General features: G+C 38.0%; 1 protein-coding gene across 2 annotated transcripts in view; it reads left to right on the top strand.

Annotated features, from left to right (window-relative positions):
- The first annotated feature begins 5079 nt into the window (after positions 1 to 5079).
- ZCCHC7 (zinc finger CCHC-type containing 7) overlaps positions 5080 to 22447 on the top strand; it is a 253674-nt gene continuing 236306 nt past the window's right edge. The window contains exons 1-2 of one of the 2 annotated variants that reach the window (XM_066367651.1): positions 5080 to 5183; positions 11645 to 12272. In XM_066367651.1, the coding sequence (XP_066223748.1) occupies positions 11666 to 12272 (607 nt within the window). In that variant the 5' untranslated portion in view covers positions 5080 to 5183; positions 11645 to 11665. Of the gene's footprint in view, positions 5188 to 11644; positions 12273 to 22447 lie in introns of both variants that reach the window. The other variant, XM_066367652.1, reaches the window with a different exon arrangement.

The raw sequence follows: 22447 nt of genomic DNA, 5'->3' as shown, positions 1-22447 counted from the left end.
CCAATAAAATCATTGGGCAGCCAGAAGAACTCAAGTGTTTTCTTGCAGGGATTGACACTGGGTATAAAACAGGCTCTAAATCTTTATTTGCAGTATTAAGTAGCAGTGATTACGTCCATTTGTGAATTGGGTTGCTCATCATTCTTTAAAAAAATTTTTTTTAAATATTATTTTAGAGAGAGAGAGGAAGGGAGAGAGAGAGAAACATTGCTTTATTGTTCCACTCATCTGTGCACCCACTGGTTGATTCTTGTATGTGCCCTGACTGGGGATCGAACCCTCAACCTTGGCATATTGGTTCAATGCTTCTACTGAGCTACTCAGCCAGGGCTGCTCATTATTTCTGGCCTCCCCTGGCTCCCTTTCTCCCCACACCATGGTATGTATGTTCTGGACACTCAGTCACTGGTTATTTCTCCACACATGTGACTCACACTTGTTAGTTTCTTTTGCTTCTCTTGTTCTTTGCCAGAAGACTCCCCTGACTTTTCTATCTGGTGAATTTACTCATTCTTTTTTATTTTTCCTTTGAATTTTATATTTTGACATAATTCCAGACTTAGAGGAAAATTGCAAAATTGTCATAAAGAATTCTTGTATATACGTTTTACCCCGATTCTTCAAATGTTAACCTTTGAAACACATTTGTGTTATCCTCTTTCTCTCCTTCTCCATTCCCCTAACATTTTTTTCTGAACCCCTTGAAAATAAATTTCAGATGATACTCCTTTACTCCTAAGTACATCAGTGTGCGTAGCCTACAAAATGGACATTTTCTTATATAACCGTAATATAATCATAAAATTAGGAAAATAACATTGATAACAGCACTAGATTTATTTGAATTTTGCTAACTGTTCCAATAATATCCTTTATGGCAAAGAAAAAATCCAAGACTGTGCATTGTACTTACTATGTGTCATGTCTCTTGTTTTTTTGCTGTTGTCCTTTATCAGAGAAGAGTTTTTCAGTTTAACTTTGTGTTTTATGACACTGACATTTTTTAAGAGATAGAGTCCTTCATTTTGTTTGTCAAATAGTTTCCTCATGATTATATTCAGGTTATTTGCTTTTGGTAGAAATGTCACTTAAGTGATGTGGTATTCTTCTCAATGAATTATGTCTTGCTTTTTTTTTTTTTTTTTTTTTAAGTAAAAGTCCCTTTCCATTGCCCTCCACTTCCATTCCCCTCCTCAGTGGTTATCAGTTGGTGCCTAGCCAGTATTTTCTCTATGCATTTATATACACACTTACCTTTTAAATTATAACAAAAATGAGTATATAATAAGCCTATTGCTCTGCAATTTTTCACTTAACTGTATGTCTTGGAATTCATTCACTATATCAGTACATACAGATTCATATAATTCTTTTAAAAGCAGCATAGTTTTAAAAATAGTATAGATGTATCCTTATTTATTTTATTCCCTATTGATTAATATTTATATTATTTACATTTGTCTATCATAAACTATCTTTGTATATACATTTAAGAACCTAGTTGCCTGACTGGTAGTGGCACAGTGGATAGAGTGTTGATCTAGAAGGCTGAGGTTGCCTGTTTGAAGCCCAAGATTGCTGGCTTGAGCACTTCTTTATCATAGTTCATGGCCTTTAGGGTTTCTCCGGAGAATTTCCTGTTGGTGTTCTTTGCCATTAGAAAGCTGGCTTGTTGGTTGTTTTCTGACTACTTATTTGGCTTCCTTCTTAATAGGAAGGAAGGGGGTTTCTTTATTTCCCCTAAGCAGCCAGTTGTTCCCTACTCTGCTGTCCCACAACACTGTTCATACTGCACCCAGGCCTTCATTTGACAGACATTTCATACTGGGTCCACTCACTCCACAAGCATTCTCTGTGAGTTTACTATGTGCTTGGCCTTGGGACTGGGTGTAGAGATAGGAGGAGGTCATCATAGTCTCCACCCTCAAGGAGTTAAGTTTTGAAAGGCAACTTTGGGCATAGAAAAGAGCATGGGTTTGGGATTCAGACAAGATGTGGGTTTGAATCTGTATAATTTAGAGCAAGTCACATGACCTTGTTAAGTTACAATTTCTATTTTAGTGAAATGGGTTAACACCTCCCTTACAGAGTTTTTTGAGAATGGGAGAGACAATATATCTCAAGTGGCTAGCAAGGGCTTGTTACATAGTAGCCTCTCAGCAAATGAATGGTAACTGAAAGGCAGTCAAAATGACTAGTAGTTCTCAGAGAGTCTAGGTGCTACTAAAAAATTGGAATAAAAGAAAGGAGGTAGCTCCTCCCTTTGCAACGGAAGAGTAAGGATGAATACTACGTGTCTCTTGCCTGCTACAGTTCACACCTCATCCTCCCTGCTATCTGTATCAATGTCAGCCCCTTTGTCTTGGCCCCTCACCCAATTCAGTTGCTCACTGTTCATGTGGTACCACCACTGCCCCAGGGAAAGCAGGTGTTTCCTTCCTCACATAAATAGGCTCTTAAGAACATTCTCTGTAAGAGAGGCTTCAGGATAGTTGTGTATTCTGCCACCCACGATCTCAAAATGTGGGGACCAGAGTCAGCATGAAGTGGAAAGAGAAATACTGTGTGTGTGGCAACCTTAAAGGGAGAGACTCAGAGATTTGTATTGCACAGTTCTGCCTTTGATAGGTGAGTGACTCTTGGCAAGTCTTCCCTTCTGAGCTTCAATTTCCCCATCACTGCAATAGGATACTGAGTCTTATGACTTCTAAAAGCCATCTGAATGAGAACTCAAGTAAAGGCAGTGTGTATATACACTGTTCTCCTTAGAAATTTCTTTATCCTTGGAACCTCTACAGATCCTTATATCCATTTTAATGTCAAAGAACACTACACTGCATTGCAGCTCAGTTATTGGGGATTATGATATGGTTTTCACATTGCATCGACAGCTATGGATCCACATCTGGCTCTTGGTTTTATAGAGTGTACGTGGAATTAAGAGTATTTTCATTCCTTTAACACCTTTATTGATTGCTCATTGTCTGCCAAGCATTGTTAGCTGTGGAAGATACAAAGATAAAATGTCAAAGTTTCTACCATCAGGGAGTCCACAATCCAGCTGGGAGACAACTGTAAGATAAACAGAATATATTAATTGCCTTGATGGAGATTTTCCAAAGTGTAGGAAAGCCTAGTGGAAGAAATGCCTGTTCTGTCAGAAGGTTTCTCTGAAGACCCAGGGCATAAGCAGAGGAGGGTGAATAGCAGTGTGTTCGATGACCAGGGAGAAGGACTTTAAAGGGAGTGGGAATGCCCTTTTTAAAGGCATAGATGTGGAAAAGCATAGTATATTCTGGCAACTACCCAGGATTTAACATGGTGGTGAATAGGTAGGCAGATTCAGCTCATGAATTGCCCTTTATGCCATCCAAAGGACTCTAGATTTTATGAAATAACTTAAAGTGTGTGTGTGGGGAACTAAAACATTCTGAACACGGGAATGTAGTAAACCTTGGTGGAATGTATGAGTGAGTGTGGGGATTGAGTACAGTGATTTGGAGCATTTTCTAAGCTTGTGAACTTGGGCAACTTAACTTCTCTGAATTGTTTCCTTTTTTCGTGAAATAGCAATTAAAAATAAACCTCCACTTGATAAAAGGTCAATATATTATTCTATTAAGATAACATTTGTTTTACACAATACATGTTAACTAAATAATCTAGTAATCTCTATGACTCATTTCTCAGTTCTTTCCTCTTTTGCAAAATGGGTCTTTCAATTTTACCTTTCATTATACCCTGTCCTTCCTTGCACTTACCATAACTTCAATTAAATTTTCTAATTATTTTTCTGGCCAAACTCTTAGATTTATAACCAAATTATCTGAATTTTGTGTTCCACACTAGACTTTTTGGTCTATGTGATTAGAGACTTTACAAATTTTACTATAGCCTGACCAGTTGTGGCGCAGTGGATAGAATGTCTACCTGGATGCTGAAGACCCAGGTTGGAAACTCAGAGGTCTCTGGCTTGAGCGCGGGCTCATCAACATGATCCCAAGATCTCTGGCTTGTGCAAGAGGTCACTCACTGGCTCAGCACGAGCCCCCGCCGCCCCCCCAAAGCAAGTATGAAAAGCAATCAGTCAACAACTACAGTGAGGCAACTTTGAGTTGATGCTTCTCATCTCTCTCCCTTTCAGTCTGTCTCAGAAAAAACCCCCCACTATACCAGCAGTTGTTAACACTGCCTGCCTCTTAATAGATGTTCAATTAATGTTGGCCGAAAGATCAATGTTAAGCTTGTCTTTAAGGGCTAGCAAATTGATAAACTATTTATTTGTAAAGTTGTATAGAGGGGTTTATTATTACTAAGTATTAAAGTGTGAGAACAGGAACCAAAGCCAGAGGCTCCCAACACAATCGTGTAGCCTCTGGAAACTTGTAAAGGCTCAGTCTTCACTTCAATCTTTAGCAAGAGTACAGCTCTTCAAGATTCACAGAGTTAAATCTGCTGCCTTGTAACAAAAACACAGCCGGAAACGCCCTAGTATGAACTAAGTTCAACTTCGAGCTAGAGGTGGAAGGGACCTGCTTAGGTCACCTAGTGTACATAAGTTAGAAGCCAGGCGCTCTCGAAGAGATTTGTTCCTTGCTGGGTACGGGGAGCGGAGATCCATGGGTCAGCTGGTTAAGCCGCCCGCTGCAGGCATCCCGCTACCTACAAGAGTATTGATTGGGATCCTCTGTCACCTGGCCTAGGGAAAGTGATCCACGAAGTCAAAAGAGGAGGAGGCGGAGCCCACCTGAAACCCGTCCAGGGGCATCATGGGAGATGTAGTTTTTCTCGCGGGCACATAAGGGTGCGATCTCCCCCTGGTTCTGCCAGGTAAGCAGCATATCTTCTGGGGAAGTCATTCTAAGAAAGTGTCTCCGATTATATATGCATGTTAGGTATATTTGAAAGAAGCAGTGAAGGGAAAGGGGAAAAGCAATGAAGGCAAACCAAAAGATTACTAGAGGAGAAGGAAAGGGTTAACATATATTACGCATGCGTACAGAGGGCCCGCAGGATGGGCGGGGACGGAAGACGATTCCCAGGAGCTGTGTTTTCCCCGGAAGTGCCTACCCTCCTCCCGGGTCCACACGGACGAGGTTTCCTTACCTCATTTGTCCTCGCCCCTCCCCGTCCCTCTACGCGTTTTGGTTCCTGGTTGGTGCTTCTTGGTCGCAGCTGCGGCAGTGAGTATGTGTGTGACGGACCCCAAGCCGCCCGTGACTGGGGGACCCTTGCCCGCCCTCCGCCTCGTTCTCTGGGCTGTGGAACTAGCGCGTGTCCGCTCGCCGGGCTCAGAGTCCCTCATCTGTCCCATACCCGTGGCGGGGCGCGCGGATCGTGGCCCCTCAGTGCGGCTCTGCCCCGCGCGGCTGACCAGATGGGCTGTGCGCTTTCCCTCGCCCGGGCAAAGCCTGATGTCGTGGTTTGAAAAGGGCGGGGCGCCCATGGCTTCGGTGTGGGTGGCGGTTCTGCCTGTTTTTACCTCCATCCACTACCCGCAAGTTTCTCCTGTCTTTTGGGGAAGCCGGTCAGTCAGTTTCACGCGGAGGTCCCGCCGCACGGAGAGAGGGCCCGACCTCTGAGGACCGAACAGTCCTGGGCCGGCTCCAGCCTCTGTTGTCAGAAGCAGCAGCTGCAGGGTCACAAGAATTTCGGGAAATGGGCTCCTTCCCTCATGTAAAACGGGGTGATGGGGGCTCTGTTTGCTGATTCCTTTATCCCTCACATCCCGTGTGCCCGCAGTTAACTTTAAGGGTGAGCTGCTGGTGCGGTGGGAAAACCGACTGGAGGTCAGCAGGCCCGAGGTGTAGCCGCGGCTCTACCGAAGATTAGCTGGTGACTTCAGAAATCTCATCTTTAGACTGAATTTACCCTTATTTCAGAGTACAAGGTTGAATTTAGGAGCTCTTTACAGCTCGAAGAATAAATAAGCTTCTCAGACCTCCTTTCTCTGTAGAAGAGGAGAGAGCGTTCAACTTAGTGACTGTCAGGTCCTTCCAGACCTCGACTTTGCGTTTTGAATACTTAGGCTATCACGTCTAACGACTTTTAAGTGGGCTGTGTTTATATTTCCGACAGCATCATGCTTTGCGACAATGAGCATTGCTGTTTTCTAGAGAATGTGAGGGTGGGGAATGTACTGAGGAATAAGTGAAAGTGAGGATTGTTAAGATAGTCACAAGGATAAGATAAGATATATAGCAGGGCAAAGGAAAGAGATGAAGGAAAGGTAAAGGAAGTGCTTTGAGATAAGATGAGTTATCATAAGAGGATTTATTTATCCCAAGAACAGCTGGACTTGTCTGAATAAATTTAGCATAATTTTTTCCCACCAACATCTTGTATTCTTTCCTTTTTTGTGTGACTTCTACGCATGTTTGGGGTCTCTACAGTCAGATTTTCTTCATGTTGACAGTCACTTTTGAAGAATTGAACAGACATGTTAACAGAGTCAACTTCATATCTGTTACTGTAAGGATAGCTCACTAAAAGTAAGTTAGATTTGAGGTAGAAAATAAACTCTATTGATCACTGTCTGACAAAAACTGGGTTTAAAATCAAGTTGCGAATTTAAATCTCCTTGAGAAGGGTACCTCTGTTACCCAGAAGAAATGTTTTTTTGGAAGGAAATAAAGGAGCAAAAGGTCCAGAATGATCAGTTGGTAGACTGATAGAGAAGTATGTATTGGCGTTGAAGATTTTATGGTAAAATCCAAAAGCTTGAAGAAGCCTTCAGTTATCTAGTTTAAAGATTCAGTGAATGAATACTGCTCCCACTTTTGAATGTTGAGAGCCTTTGCAGTTACTCTCTATGGCTGTTTTATATTTGTTAAGACATTTTAATTGTTTAGGTAAGTTCATTCCCAAACTACTATTTAGTTTCTTAACATAACCTTAATCTTTTTTGGCCATGGGATTGCTATAAACTTTGAGTACCAATTTGGGAGTTTCTTGAGTGGCAAACTGACAAACTCAATGTGTGCTTTGCCTTCCCATTAAAATGCCCCTTTCATGATTTTTATACTCCACTGGGAAGTAAAATGGATATTTGTGAAGTAAAGTTAGGTGTTAAAATTAATTCAAATATAGCTTTGAAGGAAGGCATATATATATATATATATATATATATATATATATATATATATATATATATTATATAACATACATTTGAAATTATTTTAAAATTTAAAAAAATTATAGTGAACACTTGACTGAGAGTCAGGGAAGTGTGAATTCATCCTAGTTATGTTCTTAACTAGCTACAAAACTGTGGATAGTCCTCTTTATCTCTTTGGACCTCAATTTCCTTAAATGTAAATTGAGGGTGTTGTGTGAGATAATCTGAAAGGTCTCTACCAGATTTACAATTCTGAGATTCTTTTAGGGACCTTATGTTATCTAGTTAAGTATGCTTGAGAAGTGTATGTGCATTGATCAGAAAGCTGAGAAAGCCTTCTGAAACAAGATATATTTCATATTCATCCTCTGAGTATACATTTTTAAAAAAAAGCAAATTAAATGCATTTGAATGTAATTAAAGTAGTAACATAAACCAAAATAGCCTCAGGCAAACCTTAACCCTGGCATACAGAAACTACATAAATAGAATAGCAAGTTATGCTGAGCACAGTTTTCAAGTACAGGAGATACAAAATCCTCTTAAAGGCCATAGGGGCTAAATTGTTAAATTCATTTTTCTACATTTCAGGGAAAGAGATAAACCCTTAGACCCAAGGAAGTCAGTTTTTATTATATTTTTGTAGTTTATTTTTGGCATACATTCACAGGTGTGCCTATGGCTGTATTCTTAATCCCTTTCCTTTGGGATGGCTCCAAGAGTAGTACAAATTTGTAACTCTGTAATTTAGCTCTTTAATTTTTTCTGTGCTGCACCGGAATTATGTTTTATCTTAAGTCCACACTGGATCCTCAGGATGGATCCAGTGAGGATTTTGAAGGAAGCATAATTCGTTTGACTTCTTTCAGAATTAATTTACCTATTAAATAAAAAGGAAAGGATTCATCTTTTATTTGAATTCCTCTGAGGCTAACATTTCAATATAAACTGGTAAATGCTATGAGCATTATTATTCAGACAGCCACATTCAGCTTGTATGAAAACAGCATAGCAACCTGAATGACAGTGCAAGAAGGGAACAGGTAAAACAAACGTACTTTTTAGAAGAAAAAAGGCAATAAAAGTTTGTGTCTTCCTCCCATCTTTATTGAGATGTAATTGACAAATAACATAGCAAATTTAAGACATACAACATGATTTGATGTACGATTATGATTTACCATATTAAGATTCGTTAACACATCCCTCACTTCACATATTTCCTTTTATTTTTTCCAGGGAGAACATTTAAGATCTACTCTCTTAGCAGATTTCAAGTATACAATACAGTATTGTTAATTCAGAACTTAATCTAAGTTATTTGTTTTTATTTTTTGTATTTTTCTGAAGTGAGAAGTGAGAGGCAGAGAGACAGACTCCTTCTCTCACACTACTGGGATCCACCCGGCATGCCCACTAGGGGGTGATGCTCTGCCCATCTGGGGCATTGCCCTGTTGCAAACTGAGCCATTCTAGCGCCTGAGGCAGAGGCCATGGAGTCGTCCTCAGTTTCCTGGGCTAACTTTGCCCCAATAGAGCCTTGGCAGCAGGAGAGGAAGAGAGAGAGAGAAAGGAGAGGCAGAGGGGTGGAGAAGCAGATGGGCGCTACTCCTGTGTGCCCTGACTGGGAATCAAACCTGGAATATCTACATGCTGGGCAGACGCTCTACCACTGAGCAAACTGGCCAGGGCAATCATTATTTATTTATTTATTTTTAAACATTTTAAAATTTTATTTATTCATTTTATAGAGGAGAAAGAGAGAGAGAGAGAGAGAGAGAAAGGGGAGAGGAGCAGGAATTATCAACTCCCATATGTACCTTGACCAGACAAGTGCAGGGTTTTGAATTGGTGACCTCAGTGTTCCAGGTTGATGCTTTATCCACTGTGTCACCACAGACCAGGCTCATTTTTTTTTTTTTAATTTAGCTGTATTGAGGTACAATTGATATACAACATTGTGTAAATTTAAGATATACAACAAGGCCCTGGCCGGTTGGCTCAGCGGTAGAGCGTTTGCCCAGCGTATGGAAGTCCCAGGTTCGATTCCCAGTCAGGGCACACAGGAGAAGTGCCCGTCTTCTTCTCCATCCCTCCCCCTCTCCTTCCTCTCTCTCTCTCTTTCCCTCCTGTAGCCAAGGCTCCATTGGAGCAAAGTTGGCCTGGGCGCTGAAGATGGCTCCATGTCCTCCGCCTCAGGCACTAGAATGGCTCCAGCCACAACAGAGCAGTGCCCCAGATGGGCAGAGTATCACCTCCTGGTGGGCATACTGGGTGGATCCTGGTCAGGCGCATATGGGAGTCTGACTGCCTCCCTGCTTCTAACTTCAGAAAAATACAAAAAAATACACACACACAAAAATACAGCAAAACTTGCTTTTTTTATTTCTGTAAAACATTTTTATTCTAATAATTCCATTATTGACTCTTATTTATTTGTTTCTTGAAGTCAGCTAGTTTTATCTCTAAAACTACCATCAGAACACCCTGACATTTTGAGCAGAGAACTGGTAAATTGAGAAAAGGGCTAGTGTTTCTAAATTATTATCTGTGTAGCTTAAAGGGGAATAGAAAGAATAAATTGTCGTTGTTATTGTTCTCTATTTGTCCCTGGTTTTTGAACAAACGAGTTATTTTTCTAGAGCTCTCATTTTGATTAATATTCCATAAGTACCTAATTGAAACATCTACTGTATAAATTTTTTGATTGATGATATGAGAATAGTTGGAATAGTTGGAGACAACTGCAAAATCTATCCCATCATAATTTCCATATTTTAGGCACATATTTGATTTATCAGGGCTGAAGAACAAATGCCTGATGATTTATTCATTTATTCTTTATTAATTCAATAGACTTTTATAGAGGCCTTGCTAAGTAATAGTTACTCTGTTGGGTTTTGGGGACTCATTGTTTAACCAAAAGCATATAGTAGTTCCTGCCCTCTTGGGGTGTGTGATATGTGCTTGTGGGAGATTTACTTTAAATTAGTAATTAGAAATGTGATTGTTTTGAAAGTGCTATGGAAGCCTGTGAAGGGGACACTGAATTTAGTCCGGTCGATCAAGGAAAGCTTCCCTGAGAAAGCAATGTTTAAGCTGAGTTGAAGGATGACAAGATTTAACATGCTCACAATCAAATAAAATTCTTCCAAACCTGAACTTTGCCTCAATTTTAAGTCCTTAGTAAGTTTATATTTTATATATATCTTTATAGCTGCCTCAGCAGTAAACCAGGTTTATCAGATATATTTCTTTCTTTTCCAAGTGAGAGGAAGGGCGACAGAGAGACTCCACATGTGCCCCTACCGGGATCCACCTGGCAACTCTCGTTTGGGGCGGATGCTCTGCTCATCTGGGGCCATGCTTGCAACTGAGCTTGAAGGGGTGACTTCACGGAGCCATCCTCAGTGCCCGGGTGGTGCACTTGTACCAATCAAGCCATGGCTGCAGAAAGGGAAGAGAGAAAGAGAGAAGGGGGTGTGTGTGGAAAAGCAGACAGTCGCTTCTCCTGTATGCCCTGACAAATCAAATCCAGGACATCCACACACCAGGCCTATACTCTAGCACTGAGCCAATGGGCCAGGGCCTTATCAGATATTTTTATGTAGTTTTTTGATCAAGGATTAGAAAGCCATGAGATTTTTTAAATTGACAATAAAAGTATACACAAAACAGTAGCCTTACCAGGTGGTGGCGCAGTGGATGGAGTGTTGGACTGGGATGCTGAGGACCCAGGTTCGAGAACCCGAGGTCTCCAGCTTGAGCACGTGCTCATCTGGTTTGAGCAAAAAACCTCACCAGCTTGGACCCAGGGTCACTGACTCAAGCAAAGGGTTACTCGGTCTGCTGAAGGCCCACGGTCAAGGCACATATGAGAAAGCAATCAGTGAACAACTACGGTGTCGCAATGCGGAACGAAAAACTAATGATTGATGCTTCTCATCTCTCCGTTCCTGTCTGTCTGTCCCTGTCTATCCCTCTCTCTGACTCTCTCTCTGTCTCTGTAAAAAATAAATAAATAAATAAATAAAACTAGTTAATAAAAAAAACAGTAAATGTAATTGTTACCTGTTGTAGATTTTAGTCATAGCTGAAGTAATATTCCTATATGAGAATTTATACCCAAAAAGGTGAGATCCAGAACCAAGGATAAGATGAAGGATGAATGGAATAGTGAGAATTACCTAAAATATATTTTTGACTTTTAACATTTTAGAGTAAAAGTATTTGGTGTCTGAAGCAGTAGATCACAACCTATTTTTCCTTTCCAATACACTTGCAAAGTACGATATTTCCTTTAATAACTATAACTCAATTTGTTGGTAGAGTTTTCATTTGGAAGAGGTAGGCATTATTAGAATAGGTCATAATTAGATTTAGAAATCCTTGAAAAAAGCTTCTCTAAGAGAAAAGATGATTTTAATATGTCATTGAGAAAAGTGATGGCCTTTATATAAAAGTTAGCACTAAACAGGCATTATCTGAGCTTTAAAAATGCATTCTTTGTGTGACTTTCTCTAACAGCACCACAGTTACCAACTTTCCATGATGTTTGGTGGTTACGAGACTATAGAAGCATATGAAGATGACCTTTATCGTGAAGAGTCATCTAGTGAACTGAGCATCGATAGTGAGGTGGAATTTCAGCTCTACAGCCAAGTTCATTATGCCCAGGATCTTGATAATGTCATCACGGAGGAAGACCACGAGGAAGAGAACTCTGGGGATTCTGAATCATCTAGTAGTAAGCCAAATCAGAAGAACTTAATTATCCTTTCAGATAGTGAGGTTATCCAGCTATCAGATGGGTCGGAGGTCATCACTTTGTCTGATGAAGATAGTATCTATAGATGTAAAAGAAAGAATTTTAGAGTCCAAGCAAAAGAAAAGACCCGAGGTTTTGCTTCTCTTCATTCTGATGAGTTGGATGATAAGAAACGCCAGAGGGATATTGAGAAGCCTAAACCTGAAGCGAGATCGGGTAACATCCGAGAGGTTATGATTATAGAGGTCAGTTCAAGTGAAGAGGAAGAGAGCACCATTTCAGAAAGTGACAACGTGGAAAGCTGGATGCTGCTGGGATGTGAAGTTGATGATAAAGATGATGATATCCTTCTCAATCTTGTGGGATGTGATAACTCTGTTAATGAAGGTTAGTATCATATTGGCCATTTTGAAAAGTAGTATCGTCTTTAGAAGACTGCTTTCCTAGACAAAAAGGGTCTGCTCCATTTAATTCTTCACATTGTGGTCTTTTATTTTGCCTTGTTTCTCATGAGACTTTCTTACCAATGGCTACTCTAATGGTGGTCTGTCTGAACATCAGAAAGAGTATGTCAGAATATCAATGACTCTGCTTCTGCTGTAAGCAGTTTTATAGCTGCTTCTTCCTGTTTGGCTAGAGCCAGTTCTGGACCTGAAATCTTAGTTTCCCTCTCTCTCTGCTTGGTACTACAGGTGAGTACTCTATCCACCTCTGACATTGGTCCTGTGCTCTCATTCAACCAACTCTCTTCAGAGTGCTTCTTCCTAAGTGATTTGCTTACCCAGGAGTTAGCCAGGTAGCAAACATGGGGAATGCCTTGTACACAGAGGATATGGAATTAGTATTAAGGTGGTAGGAACTCCATAGTCAGTAAGGTAGGAAACTGAAAAGCTGTCAGACAACAGCAGACTGTAGGAGAGAATGCACATTCAGAGCCACATCATTGAGGATTGAAATTTCAGTGTTAGCTTTGTCTCCTCTGTCATATGTAATCATCTAGTATTGATGCTTATTCTTTAAAAAAATCCCTTTCGTTTCTTACCTTTTATGCCTAATGCCAAGTCTCTTGTAGTAGTTTCCTAAGCGATTTTTAAAAATACATATCTTCGTTGCACACTGTTGTTAAACTAGTGGTCCTGAAATGCCCTTTTACTCATGGTACTTTACTGCTACTCCACCACCTTTTATGGTACCCACTTGTCTTCAGAGGAAATGCTGATATTGAATGTAGATCATGCTTTGGAGCTCCAGAGATTGATAAACTTTAAATAAGGAGCCAGATATGAAATATTTCAGGTTTCCAGACCACAGGATCTCCTAACTACTTAACTTTGCCCTTATTGTGGGCAGAATTCTTAAGAAATGCAATGGTTATTTCAACAAAGTTTTATTTATAAGAACAGGTGGTTACCTCAGGCAGCAGGCCAACACTGAGAATTTGATAGCAAAAGGAAGAAAAGAAATAGAATAGTACATAGGAAAGAAATATAATAGAACATAAAGCAAAATCAAGTAAAGTTTTGTCAGAATAAGGGAGATCTGATAATGACTTTAGGTAGAAGGAAAAGACTTTTGAAGCAGAGATTAAACCTATTTGGTAGATTAGGGTAGGGGGACCAAGTAAGAGATAGAGTCAGGTATATATGTCTGAATTAGTTTTAAAAGGGAAGAGACATACCAGTAATTACTAAATTATTAAATATTCATAGAGTGGAGAAGAATGGCATTATTTTGGGGGGATATTTGTATTTATTTTTATTGAGGTGAGATTAACATAACATAAAATAACCCATTTTAAGATGTTTGATTCAGTGGCATTTAGTTTATTCAAAATTTTAAAGAACCATTACATCTGTGTATTTCCAGAACATTTTCACTACATTCAGAGGAAACCCTAAAATATTTTCACCACATCCAATGGAAACACTGTACCCATCAAAGTTCCTTTTATTTCTTCCTCCTTTAGACTCTGGCAACCACTAATCTGTTTTCTATTTCTATAAATGTTACCCTCTTCTGGATATTTCATGTAACTGTTTGGAATTATACAATATGTAACTGTTTGTGTCTGGCTTTCACTTAGCGTAATGTTTTGGAGATTCGTGCTTGTTGTAGCGTGTACTAGTACTTTATTCCTTTTTAAGGCCGAGTAATAATCCATTCTGTGAATATATCACATTTTGTTTATTCATGTATTTGTTGATGTACAAATATGTTATTTCTACCTTTTGGCTATTGTAAACAGTGCTGTTGTGAACATTCTTATATAGGTATTTATTTGAATACTTGTTTTGGGTATTCTTTTGGTTATATACCTAGGAATGGAATTACTGATATTTCTGTTTCACTTTTTGAGGAATTGCCAAACTGTTTTTCATAGTGGCTGCACCATTATGCATTCCTACCAGTAATGTACGAGGTTCCACTTAACATTGTTTTTTATGATGACTTGTGTTGCACATTTCTATATGATTTGCACAATTTTATGTAGTAGGCTCTTTGTTATTAGTTTTTTTTCTCTTAGTATTCTGTTTTCTATAGCTGTTGCTTTGTTGGCTTATGTTTTTCCAGAATAGCTTTTTTGCATAAATATTCCTCATGCTTTCATTCATTTATACTTTTTAAATAAACTGATTTATTCTTATAGGTATGTATTCCTTTAAAGTTTAGTGTGTGTATTAGTAAAAATGTTTGATACAAGACCTAATAATTCCAAGTAATTATTGATTCCAGACATTCAGGGTATTCTATTATGCGTATTGAAATTTATCTCTACTTTTTGCTCCTAGGATTTTTTTTTTGTTCCAGCCAAATTGAAACAAATTCTGCAGTTCTGCAAATTAACTTGCTTGACTATTGTCAACTTTTACACATATTCAAATATATATCCCTATTTTATTTCCTTGATCTGCTATGCTGTAATCCTATTTCTTTCCAGATCATAAGCAGTATATTCAGTACTGATGCCTGTTTGAGTGTATTATTAATCTCTCATCATTGTTATCATTCATAAGTAGATCTGGGGATAGGACTGGTTCAGTTTATATAATAGTTTTTATTGAAAAAAATATTTTTTTTTCATGTCAGTGGAAGATTTTGGAAATTCTGGCATACTTTTGAAATGATGATTGTTAAATAGCAGCAGTAACTATTTTGTGTACTGCTATCCCTCCCCAAAACTATGGCATATTTGGAATATTAATAGTATAGAAGAGAAGAGAATTATAAACTCTTTGAGGGCAGGTCTTTTTCATACTCAGAGGTCTTATTATATTTAGAGTAATTCCTTGCTATATATATTATTTTGTTTTTCATTAATTGCTAAAATGCACAAACATTTATTAAGCATCTAGTCTATATAGACTACATAGAGGGGGATTTAAAGTGGTAAAAAAAACAACATAGTGGCTTGTGTTTCACTGAAGAGATAAAATATAATAAGAAGTTAAGTAATTTGTGGAGGTCTCTTACCCATGGGAGTTAAGTGTCTGAAAATACTGTTAATAGATGTGGTTGAAAACTTAACTCTTTACAAAAGATAGGATTAGTGAATTTGAGGTAGCATATAGAAATATGAAGGACTATATAAGTACATACCTATTTCCCATTGACTATTGTCAAATTTGTAGTAATGAATATAGCACCACTCTGGCTCTGTGGAAAATTCAGGCTCTCCTCTACTACTTCCGTTTCAGTGAGATACTTAGATTTGTTTTATTTTAATACACAATACAACCAGGCAGATAATGCACAGCTAGGACACATTTCCCCCCCCTTTCAGTTCTTCCTCTGATGTTCAATATTTTTCTGATTATATGATTTGAATTTGTTGGTAAGTTTCCTGAGGTTCCATTGAGGCCTTGGGGATGTAATATTCGTGTAATGTGCTCAGCATAGCCTTCCTCAGCATATGCAGTTTTATGATGAGGGTTTTGCTTATAATAAATTTATGCTAAAAGATAGGCCTTCAGTGCCTGTTACATCTGACTTTCTCAGTTTTCTCTATTGAGGGAAATAGGTGTTTATTTCTAAGGTCTAGGCTTAAGTTCCTTCACTTCCTTTACTCTTCCCTTTAGAGAGAGAGAGAGGGAGAGAAAAGCATTCATGTGTTGCTCCATTTAGTTGTGTGTTCATTGGTCCCCTCCTGTATATGCCCTGAGCAGGAATTGAACCTGCAACCTTGGTGTTTTGGGACGGCACTCTAACCAACTGAGCTAATCGGCCATGGCCGTAGCATGTTTTTTAATTTGTAAAGGTGATCTCAAGTTTGGGAAGGATTAATGTAGAAGACAGCCAAATGATGGAGAAGACAATGAATGCTGTAAAAATTATAGAAGAATTGTCAGCAACTTCTTTTCCTGCATAGGGAAGGGATATTATTAGCTCTAGAGTAATTGCTGTTTCTTTCTTACTATGAAAATTTTAAAGTATACAAGAATACAATGTTATAATGAACTCAATGTCCCAATAACCAGCTTCAACAAATTGTCAAGTTATGACTAATCTTTTCTTATCTTTAACTCCAAGCCCCTATATTATTTTGAAGCAAATCAAGGATGCATATACAGGGTGGGGCAAAAGTAAGTTTGCAGTTGTTGGTATGAAAAACAATACAGAAATAAACTCTGTTTGACGTATTTGAAACTGTAAACCTACTTTGCCCCATCTTGTATATGCATATACATACATCTGTATATTTTACGTAATATGTATTTCTGAAAGGTAGAGATTCTTCTTAAGAAACATAATCATTAATCTGTGGCCGGATAACTCGGTGGGTTGGAATGTCGTCCCAAAGAGCAGAGGTCGCTGGTTTGATCCCAGGTAAGGGTAGATACAGGAACAGCTAGATGTTTCTGTCTTTCTCCCTGCCACTTTAAAAAGAAAAAAGAAAAAAAGAAACAGTCATAGCATTATCACACCTAAACAAATTACCAGTAATTCTTTTGTCATTAAACAAGCAGTTAGTGTTCAGATTTCCCTATTTGGCTCTTAATTTTTTTTCTTACAGTTTGCTTGAATTGAATCTGTTTATTGTAATTGGTTGATAAATTGTGTCCTTTGTAGATTCTTGTTTCTTTTTGGGGGGGGGGTGTGTGTATGTGTTTTCTTTATTATAATTTAATTGTTTACTAACTGGATTGTTTGTCTTCTAGAATTTCTTGTAGTGTGAACTTTGTGATATTGTTTAATGTACTCCACTGTTCTTTGTATTTCCTGCTAGATCTAGAAGCTTGCTTAAATTCAGGTTTCCCTTACTGTGATTAAGCTATCAACTAGATACATAGTTAGGTTCATTTGTTTTATTTTGCTTTTGATATGTTTGTTTTGTACTATGATCATTTGAACATTTAATTTGTTTTATAAGTATATAAAATGTTTATAAGTTTCTAAATTCAAATCAACAAGAAAAGATTAAATATATTCAGAGAAATTGACCTTTTATCCAGTATTTACCCTGTTCCTTCCCTTTCCTTAATAAGTAACTGTTAAAACACAATTGATAGTTTCCCCTTACATTTAAAACAACAAAAAAGCAAATATGTATATATCTTTTTTTCTTTTAATTTTTTTTTTTTTTGTATTTTCTGAAGTTGGAAACGGGGAGGCAGTCAGACAGACTCCCACATGTGCCCGACTGGGATCCACCTGGCACACCCACCAGGGGGCGATGCTCTGCCCATCTGGGGCGTCGCTCTGTTGCAGCCAGAGCCATTCTAGCGCCTGAGGCAGAGTCCATAGAGCCATCCCCAGCGCCCGGGCCAACTTTGCTCCAATGGAGCCTCGGCTGAGGGAGGGGAAGAGACAGATAGAGAGGAAGGAGGGGGGGAAGGGGGGAGAAGCAAATGGGCGCTTCTCCTGTGTGCCCTGACCAGGAATCGAACCCGGGACTTCTGCACGCCAGGCCGACACTCTACCACTGAGCCAACCGGCCAGGGCCTGTATATATCTTTAAAAATATATATATTAATTGATTTTAGAGAGGGGGCAGGGGGGAGAGAGAGACATACAGAAACCTTGATCTGTTCTTTTATGTGCCCTGACTGGGGATTGAACCCACAACCTTTGTGTATTGGGATGATACTCTAATCAACTGAGCTATCTGGCCAGGGCTGTATATATTTTTACACCCTCTCTCCTCCTTCTTAAAATAAATAGTGGTATACTATCCTCATTTTGCTCTACTTTGTATTTTCTGTTAACAGTATATTCTGGAGATTAGTCCATAGTACTATGTAAAGATATTTCTCATTTCTAAGTCTGTGGACTATTTTTTGTGTGTTCTACACTAATCTGAGCTGAATTCATTAGGAATGTAACAAATACTTTTGGAAGTAAATGAATAGTAACTCAGACTAGTTGATGATTCATGTACTTGTTTTAGTTTTAAAATATATTTTAAACAAATGTATAGCAGTCTAATTCTACTTCAGAAGCACACTTTACACTTACTTTTGGTCTTTTTTCTTCTTTTTATTCTTTTTTATAAAGTACAGAGAGAGAGTCAGAGAGAGGGATAGATAGGGACAGACAGACAGGAACGGAGAGATGAGAAGCATCAATCATCAGTTTTTCGTTGCAACACCTTGTTCATTGATTGCTTTCTCACATGTGCCTTGACCACAGGCCTTCAGCAGACCGAGTAACCCCTTGCTTGAGCCAGCGACCTTGGGTTTAAGATGGTGAGCTTTTTGCTCAAGCCAGATGAGCCCGCGTTCAAGCTGGCGACCTCTGCGACTCCAGCCTGGGTCCTCTGCATCCCAGTCCGACTTTCTTTCCATTGTGCCACCACCTGGTCAGGCTATTCTTGGTCTTAATGTATTCTCATTTAGTAATTTTGAAAGGCTTAGATTTAGCAAAAATATAATAGGTTCAAATTTTAGAAAAAATACATTTGAAGAATGAAGAATATAGCATTTTTGAGACTTGAAGAAGCCATACTACTTTCTAGTATGTGACTGCTAATGGTGCAGAATTGAACATTAATGTAGAGCCCCTGTACTATGTACAATTGGCACATTGCTCCTTTAGTTTGTTAGCACAGAGTGGCTATCTAGCAAATCTTAGGTGAATTTCTACCTTTGTGTATAGAGTAGTGCTCTTTATACACACACACACACACACACACACACACACACACACACACACATATAGTACTTCAAGATGAAGTTGAAGTGAAATTGACTTGATTAAAGTGAAATCACAGCATTTGAAACTGAAGTAAAACTATGGCTTTTACTAATTTAGGTCAGTAAATCTTTTAACTGTTTTTTGTGTCAAGTCCCTTTCTGTCCTAAAATGTGCATATAAGAATTTTGGATACAAGCTACAATTTCAGAGAATGAAGAACTTGTTTAGAGGCAATTGATGAATCCTTGGCATTTATTAGGCATTCAACCAAGACTTGATAACTAATTAAAATTTGATTAGAGTGGATTACCTATTTGAATTTCAGTTTTTTAAATGTGTCATATTTTATTAGATCTGAATCTTTACATATGCTGTTTTTTTCTACCTGGATCCATATCTACCTTGTTTGGCTGATGGTTTCAGTTTAATGTGTACTTCTGGGTGACGTAACAGACATAGATATAGATCCTCAATTAGTGGTAGTTATTAGATCTATTGTAGCTCTGCAATTGACTAGCTGTGAGTTGGGTAATTTAATTTCTTTATTGGTAAAATAATAAATTTTATTTTGTTATGGTTATAAAGCTAAAATGAGACAATAGATTAAAGAGATGTAATAGGGAAGTATTTTGACAAAACTCCTATGATTGCAAGATCAGTTCATGATCACTGTGGCAAGCACGAGCATGTTGCTTCTACTTTTTTTTTTTTGTTGTTAGTTAGAAGTTCTCAAGTTTTCTTTGTGAACTCAAGTTGTGTCTGAACAATATGTCTCTAGTATGGCACTTTCCATAACCAAAGTTTATTTCCTTTGGTGACATTTTATGATCTACTAATTAAAAGTAAATCTGTATGAAGTCTTAAAATCATCCAACACTTAACTTGTTGGATGCTTCCAAAGTAGAAGCCACTATACCATTAAGATGTTGGGATTCAAGAATTGCTGTATAGTTCCTACCTTTAAAAACCTTAAAATGCATGGCAATATGGAAACTTTGCTTTAATACCAGTTAAATGTATATATTTTACAAATATAAGAGATGCCCCAAAACAGACCATAATAATTTTCAGATGAATGTAATAGACTTTTAAAGAAAGATTACTGTGGGTAGGCAAAGTATGAGACTGAATAGAAAAGTGGCTTGTTGAACTGAGTCTTAAAGAATGGATAGGATTTAAAGTTCAGGTTAAATGCAAAGAGGAAAAATAGAAGCTGAAAACACTGACAGAAACTTAAGGCTGTATGGTACCATTGATGTTTAATTAATGGTTTAACACAGTAGTAGTCAATCTGGTCCCTATTGCCCACTAGTGGGCGTTTCAGCTTTCATGGTGGGTGGTAGTGGAGCAACCAAAGTATAAATAAAAAGATAGATTTAACTATAGTAAGTTGTTTTATAAAGATTTATTCTGCCAAACTTAGCGAAAATCCGACATAAAGTACTTGTTAAGTAATTATTATTATATGCTTTAACTTGCTGTAACTCTGCTTTATAAATTTTATAAAGTAAAGTTACTTCCCTACTTTATAAATCACCATTACTGTGGAACAGGTGGGCGGTTAGAAAATTTTACTACTAACAGATACAAAAGTGGGTGGTAGGTATAAAAAGGTTGACTACCCCTGGAACATGTGGTTAATATGATTAAATGTTTTAATAGTATTTTTAAAAAGTTATTGATTTTAGAGAAAGGGAGGGAGAGAGAGAGAGAAAGAGAGAGGCACACATTGATTTTGTTGTTTCACTTATTTATGCATTCTTTGATTGATTCTTGTATGTGCCCTGACCAGGTATTGAACCCGTAACCTTGGCGTATTGGATGACACTAACTAACTGAGCTAACTGGCCAGGTCCTTGATAGTATGAATTTTTTAGACATCCATCTCAGTCTAATGTAAATGAGAAAAGGGTATTTATGTTTTGTATATGTTCAGGATGTTGACCAATATTTCTTGCTCATTATTTTTATTTTAATATTTTCTACCTATTTCTTGCTTATATCTCCTATTTCTTTTCCTTTAAAAAATGCTTATGTAACTTTTTGGCAGATAGATAATTCTCTCTGAGGGACCAGGTGCTGTAAGTTAGTTGAAGGACAGCTTTTTTAAAGTGTGTATTTTATGTAGGGTTGTTTCAAGTAGAGCATGTCCTAAACCAGGGGTCCCCAAACTTTTTACACAGGGGGCCAGTTCACTGTCCCTCAGACCGTTGGGAGGGCCGGACTATAAAAAAAAACTATGAACAAATCCCTATGCACACTGCACATATCTTATTTTAAAGTAAAAAAACAAAACAGGAACAAATCCAATATTTAAAATAAAGAACAAGTAAATTTAAATCAACAAACTGACCAGTATTTCAATGAGAACTATGCTCCTCTCACTGACCACCAATGAAAGAGGTGCCCCTTCCGGAAGTGTGGCGGGGGCCGAATAAATGGCCTCAGGGGGCCGCATGCGGCCCGCGGGCCGTAGTTTGGGGACCCCTGTCCTAAACTATACCTTTGACATCTCATAACTTGTGTTCTTCCTTACCATCTTTACCATACTGATTTTAATTCATTAAACTTTGCTTTTAATACTTCTCAAATCTTTAAGGTAATAAATAATTCTCTCTTCCACTTTTTGCATTCATCAGATACCTAGTCAGCTTAATTTCAATAAATATAGTTTCTTGAAAAGATTTCATGGCCTAATAGGTCATAAGAGTGGGTTGCTGTTTGACATTCTTCTCATTGATGTGTAATATAATTTCTGCCTTATAATTGAAAAGTAACCATATGCTACTTCCAGTGACCGAGAGCATCAAGGAGCTCCCTCCCTGATGTTTTCAGCTTTTGTAAGCTGGTACTACACAATTCCTAAAGCTGCTTTTGAACTGTGTCTCTAGTTGTAGCATGTCACCTTACACTTAACTATTGTAAGGGCATCTTTTTATTTAATTTCTAATTAGCATAATGACTTGAGCTGTTTTATTCACTGTTCCATGGTGAAGTTGTCATAGGGAGAGAAGAAATAAAAATGTTCAATTTCAACTTTCCTTGTGAACAGAGTTAAGTTTGAAAGCTTTTAATGGCCATTGTTCAGCAGACTGAAAATCTCATTAGAAATCCCAGAAATGCTAAGGCAGCTTTGGGTTGGATTTTAATAACATTTTGGAATGTTGATATTGTATGCTGCTAATTTTTGTGACTTCACTATTGATCAGCAAGTTGGGAATGCATTCCTGCAAAGTCAATTTATGACTTTTAGTCTAAATTCATTTACAGTAGCTTTTCAACAGCGATAAGTACCTATGAAGAGGATTAAATTTTACTACTTTTTTGACATTTTTTGAGAAAGTGATTTGATTTTTATACACAATATACTACATTTGTTGAAAACTGTTTTATTAAAAAATACCGTAATATATATTTATTGAATAATGACT

The sequence above is a fragment of the Saccopteryx leptura genome, chromosome 2, assembly GCF_036850995.1.
Source record: "Saccopteryx leptura isolate mSacLep1 chromosome 2, mSacLep1_pri_phased_curated, whole genome shotgun sequence".
In the NCBI taxonomy this organism is placed as follows: domain Eukaryota; kingdom Metazoa; phylum Chordata; class Mammalia; order Chiroptera; family Emballonuridae; genus Saccopteryx; species Saccopteryx leptura.
This window is presented reverse-complemented; position numbering and strand designations above follow the sequence as displayed.